The following is a 6,000-nucleotide window of genomic DNA, read 5'->3' on the forward strand; positions in this document are numbered from 1 at the left end:
AACGACCAAGGAAGAATTCTTGTGCCTGAGGCTCTCCTCTACCCGCTCCTAAAACGGGTGCATGAGAGCACTCATTATGGGAGAGACGATACTTTACACTGGGCTCAAAAATGTATTGTGGGACCTAATTTTAAAAAGACTGTGCAACAAGTAACTAAGAGTTGCATGATTTGTGCAAAAAATTACCCCAAAACTGCTCCAGGGCCTCCACAATGAGGAGTCTGACACACAGGGGAATGGCCGACGGAAGACTGGCAGACGGGCTTCACCCGAATGCCCCGCGCTGCTGGAGATTACCGATACTTCCTGGTACTGGTGGATACGTTTTCTGGGTGGGTGGAGGCTTTCCCCACCTGGTCGGAGAAGGCTGCTGAAGTCGTCCAGGTTCTGTTAAAGGAGATCATTCCCAGATTTGGCCTGCCTAATACCACACAGGGTGACAATGGACCTGCTTTCGTGTTTCAAGTCACTCAGCAGGTTTCCAAGACATTAAATATTAGATGGACGCTACATTCAGCCTGGAGACCCCAGTCTACAGGAAAAACAGAAAAGATGAACTCTAAAAAAGAACATTGCTAAAATCCATCAAGAACCTCATCTCACCTGGGACAGAGCATGGCTGTTGTCCTGCTGCGGATTAGGGTGGCTCCCTGAAGTGGGCTTAAATTGAGTTCTTTTGAAATTTTATACACTCTCAGGATTTTCTTTTTCAGGTGAATCACCTGAAGCTCTAACAGATGTTGCACTCACAGCTTCTGTCAAATCCTTAAGTGCTGTACTGACTTCTTTTCATGAGTTTGCCTCTAACAGGGCAGCTTACCCATCTGATGTGCCCCTCCATCCTTTCCATCCTGGTGGCCAAGTACTGCTGAAGACCTGGAAGGAACAAGGACCTGAAAACCAGCTAGCTGCCAGATGGACGGGCCCTTTTGACATACTGCTGACCATGCACTCCTCTGTTAGGTCGCCAGAATAAAACCGTGGGTACATCACTCTCGGATAAAGGCGGCTCCTATCTCACAGGAAAGTGTAGCTCATAATAAAATGGATACTTGGCAAATTGAGCTGCTAAAAGAGTTAAAATATGTATTCAGGAAAAAACCTTAGCCTTTTCTATTTGTTTTCTTTCCTTACCATCACCTTAGCTTAGAAAGACAATGCTTTGGTCCGTATCTCTCAGGCTGTTGCATCCTCTACGAAAGTCACTAATTGTTGGACTTGCCATCCCAAGTCCTCTTCCATTCTCGAACATGGGGATCCACTGGTCCACCCTGTATATAATTTTCCCAGATTCCTCCAGGTTGGACCAAAAGGCCCATAGACAAAAGAGTGATATACTGGGTTAGAATAGCCCAGGTCTCCAGTGGAAGACAGGGGACAATTCCCTCCTTGCTGTATCCTTAAAAAGAAACCAACACAAATATGTATGTCTTCTCTAGAAAGCAATATGTTGCCCATATGTGCAACTTCCCCAATTGAAATCCCCGCATAAGGATTTGGTCAGCAAGAATTAAGAAATTCCTTGCTGTTATTTTCAAACGAGAGCTCTCCCCCATGGACTCAAGTACCAGACACTTGGGATCCCAGATAATTCAGCAAAAAAAGGAGCTCAATGTAACACCTGACAACACTGTCACCCTACACTGTGCCTTAACTTCTGCCTCCCCCCTGGGCCCCATGATATGCCTTAGAGAAACTTAAATGGGCCCAGAACTGTTTTTCCTTTTTGCTGGGCGCCATTTCCCTCGGGTCACAAATGTTGCACATACCACTAGAAGAAATAATTTAGACTTTCAATCTGTATTAACACGTCACTTCCCTGGATGCTGGATTTTATTTCTGCACCAAGTTTCAAAAGGGCAACCCAGACATCATGATTAAAGCTGGCACAAGTGCACAACTTATTATAAAGACCAAACCATCCTCGTCTGTAATCCAAATCGCCCCTGGAGAACCTACTGACTCAAGTTTTCCAGGTCGCAATTGGGTGGAAAGGCTGCACTGGCTATCAGTATAGACATTGATCATATGTACTGTCCCCCTGGAGGATATATATTCATATGCAGTCATAATGGAATACCCTGGGCACACAACTGTCTGTGGAGTCCTGCAGACTCAGGCCAATGTCTGTTGGGCACCCTAATAATGCCTTTTAACTCATATTCTAATGAAGAAACTAAACATTGGACACATTCCCTAAAACTACTCAGTAGAGTCAGCCGAGATTTATCTGGTGGAATTCCTGAGGGGGACGCTTATTTCTTTGGATAAACTCTGCCACCTTGGTGGGGAGTTGCAGCCCACCAACATGTTCTTTGAAACTTATCTTGTACTCTTGAAATTATAGCAAATGAAACTGCTAACTCTCTTGCTAATTTACAAACTTCTCTTGACCTTTTAATCAAAGTAGTCTTGGGTAACAGAAAAGCTCTGGATTACATCCTTGCGGAACAAGGTGGTGTAGGCGTGGTGGCTAACTCCACCTGCTGCGCTTGTCAACACTTCTCCCCAAGTAGAAACCAGCACTAACAAAATAGGAGAACAAGCCACCTGGATAAGATAAGCTTAAGTCATCAAACTCCTTTCCTGTTAGGAACGGGTGATTGGTTTACTAACCTTTTCTCCTGGATGCCAGCTGGAATTCAATCCATTCTTGCGGGTATCATAAAAGGTGGCCTTAGGCTCACTAATATACCTAGCCATTAAAATTGGAATAAAATGTATATCCACCTTAACCACCAAGGTCGAAGTCAACAGCAAGACAGTTTCCCCTTAGGTACTCCCCGGCTCGTTTTAAGAAGAGAGTAAATCTCTTCCATGCCTTGGTTCCCTCACATCACCCAACTTCAGTTGGAAGTAGCCAGATTGGACACGCCGGCTCTATTCCCAACACCAGCATAGGATTATGCTGGGTGTAATAATCTGACAGGAGGTAAATTGTTAGCACCATCTAAGTAGCTGAGATAAATACAGCCCATGGTTGACATAGGTCAGCATAAGGGAAACCATCTTGTAGAAGGAGGCCATGTTGGAACTGTAAATGACCCTGATCCACCAGACACCCCCCTGATTTGTCAGTAATGCTTTAGTTTGCACATAGCCTAGATAAGTGAGCACCTGCTTGTGAGAAATATGCATGCTCTGCTATTTTCATAGCCCTGGCTTAGACATAAACCTCCCTATCATTAAAAGGTGATAACTTTGTTCTTGAAGTTTTGTCAGGAGTGTAACGACTTCCAGGAAAGAGCCCTATGCTGGGATCAATCACCGTGACAGGAGAAAGAGATGATCTGGTGGCTCAAGGTTCACCACACCAGATGGTCAACATTCTGAGATGCCTCTTTTCAGCCCATTTACCCTATACAACTGCTTCAAAACTGTAGTTTTAAGATGGTTCTTTGGGACAGTAGTCTGCCATCTTCCCCCTTGCTAGCAAGCTGTAATAAAAAACCCTGTCTCTCCTACCACCTTGCCACTTGACTGTTGCCTTGTCTTTGTAGTGAGTGGAAGATCCCTTTTAGCAGGAACATGGGTGGCTTCATCCACTGTCATCAGCAAAGGCTCCGAAACCCAAACGAAGTGAGTTCTCGAAACTCTTTGCACATTTTCTGGACTCGAGACCTCCCTGGACTGTGAATGTCTTGCTTTCTGTTTATCTCAACTTCCTGGGGGCCAGGAGGGGAGCAGGGGACCCATTGGGCCCCTCCCTCAAAGTCACCCACACTAGATTAGGTTCCTGTGCTAACATTCACTCACTTAGTCACTCAGTCCTCCAGGAGAGAAGAGGTAATCAGGGGTGAAACACAAGACCTGCCTGAAGTTGGGGCATTGCAGGAACTCTCTTCAATGACTTCCTTCACCCCTGGAAAGGGACATTCAGGACTTCCCCTGCCTTCCGTCCAGCTTTGCTTCTCTGCACTTTCAGCATCTGCTGCTCCTGAGAGAAGTCTTTCCAGGGTTTCCTCAAACAGCAGCCCTGACTTCTGACCTGTTTCCACTCATTCCTCACCTCCCCCTCTCACCTCCTGACTCTCCCCGCAAATGGTGTCTCTGGCTTCCCTCCTCTCCACCCCCACTGTGTGACCTCGCTTCAGGCCTCATCATCTCCTGCCTGAGGCAGTGGCCACAGCCTCCTCACTGGCCTCCCTGAGTCTGGCCTGGCCCCATCAAATTTCCTGTCCACACTGTAGCCAGAGCTATCTTCCCTCCCCCTAATATTTTCTTATGAAAGTCATCAAGCACAGAGCAAGGTTAGCTTTCCCAATAACACTGTCTATCTACCACCCATATATCGCCCATCATCTTATCTGTTTAATGCAATTCAAACAAAGTTGGGAGTGCCAGGACCCACAGAACTTCAGCACATGCATCATCACCTAGAGTCCAGCATCAGTTTGCAGCTGGGCTTTTGGCTCAGAGGAGGCCAAGGTGCACCTTTCTTTTGTCATCCAGCTTTGGGTCCATCCAACACTAGCTACTCTTTCCATGACGCCCAAGTTCAACCCAACGAGATCAAAGTCGTGTGCTGGTGGGAAAGTGGGTGTCACATCTGCCCTGGTCCCAAGATTGGCTTTCTGGGTCTGTTTCCAAAACTGTTTGGTAATGACATCACCAAGGTAACTGGGGACTGGAAGGGCCTGAGGATTACCGTGGACCTGACCATTCGGCACTGACAGGCCCAGACTGAGGGGAACCTTCTGCCTCTGCCCTGACCATCACAGCCCTCAACGGTTGAAAGAAGCAGAAAAACATTAAGCACAGTGGGAATACCCCTTCGGATAAGACTGTGAACATTGCTCAACAGATATGGTACCCATCTTTAGCCAGAGAACTTGTGGAACGATTAAAGCGATCCTGGGGACTGCCCAGTCTGTGGGCTGCAATGCCAACATTTCGATACACAATGAAAAGCACAGATATTAAGTGTCCGTTTGCTGAGATTTGACAAATACATACGCCTGTGTAACCCAAACCCCTAACAAGTCACAGAATTTCTCCACCAACCCAGAAAGTTCCCTTATGCCTCCTTCAAACCAATGCCCCCGAGCTCCCACGGGGTGGGTGGAAGTCAGTTCTGATTTTCTTTTTCCCCCATAGATCAGCTTTGCCTGTTCTTGGTGTCCTGTAAATGGAACACACGATATGTTCTCTACTGTGCTGGCTTCTTCCACTCAGCCTGGGGCTGTTGATACTCACCCACGTCGTTGCGGCTGTTGGTGGGTCATTCCCTTTCATGGACACACAGTATTTCATTGTATGAATACCTCTCAGTGCGTTCATTCACTCTCCCTCCTGTTGATGGAAGCTTGAGCTGTTTCCAGTTTGGGAATATTATGAATATAGTTTCTACTCAACATTTCTAGACAAAGCTTTTTGTGAAAAAATGTTTTCATTTCTCTTGGAGTGGAATTCCTGAGTCATAGGGTAGGGCTGTGATTACTTTTATGTGAAACTGCCAAAACTCTGTCCAAAGTAGTTGGACCATTTCACACACTTCTACCTGCAGCGTATGAGAGTTCTGGATGCTCCACTCCTGCACCAACACGTGGTGTTGTTGGTAATTTTAATTTTAGGTTTTCTCCTGGGTGTACAAGTGCCATCTTTTTATAAAGCTTGTCCCTGGCACCTCATGGCTCTCAGGAGAAAGTCCAACTCTTAGCCTTAGCTCTGAGCCCTCCAAGATCCAGCCCTTCTCTGTCCAGCCTCACCTTCTCTGCCTGCCTTTAAACTTTTCTACTGTATTCACGTGAGTGTGTTTTTCCCACATGCATGGGGTCAGTGGATTTTTTGCTGCTTTTACATGGGCTGGTTTTCCAGCCTGGAATGTGTTCCTGCCCTCACTCATCTGATGACATCCCAATTGTCCTTTCACACTCACCTAAGCTGTCACCTCCTCCAGAAGCCTTCCTGGACATCTCACTCAGATGAAGTCATTCCCTCCTTAGTGCCATGAGGGTACTTTCCAGATATTTCTCCTGCAGCTCTGATCACCCTGTTTGT

The 6,000-nt window shown here is 46.5% G+C and overlaps 1 protein-coding gene across 1 annotated transcript in view; it reads right to left on the bottom strand.

Annotated features, from left to right (window-relative positions):
• Positions 1-5,324, bottom strand: part of LOC103545211 (BPI fold-containing family B member 1) — a 40,029-nt gene extending 34,705 nt beyond the window's left edge. Inside the window, exon 1 of the mRNA XM_070589125.1 lies at positions 5,197-5,324. Coding sequence (XP_070445226.1) covers positions 5,197-5,225 — 29 coding nt within the window. The 5' untranslated portion in view covers positions 5,226-5,324. The remainder of the gene's footprint in view (positions 1-5,196) is intronic.
• Between the last annotated feature and the right edge of the window lie 676 nt (positions 5,325-6,000).

This window comes from Equus przewalskii, chromosome 21 (genome assembly GCF_037783145.1).
Source record: "Equus przewalskii isolate Varuska chromosome 21, EquPr2, whole genome shotgun sequence".
Taxonomy (NCBI): domain Eukaryota; kingdom Metazoa; phylum Chordata; class Mammalia; order Perissodactyla; family Equidae; genus Equus; species Equus przewalskii.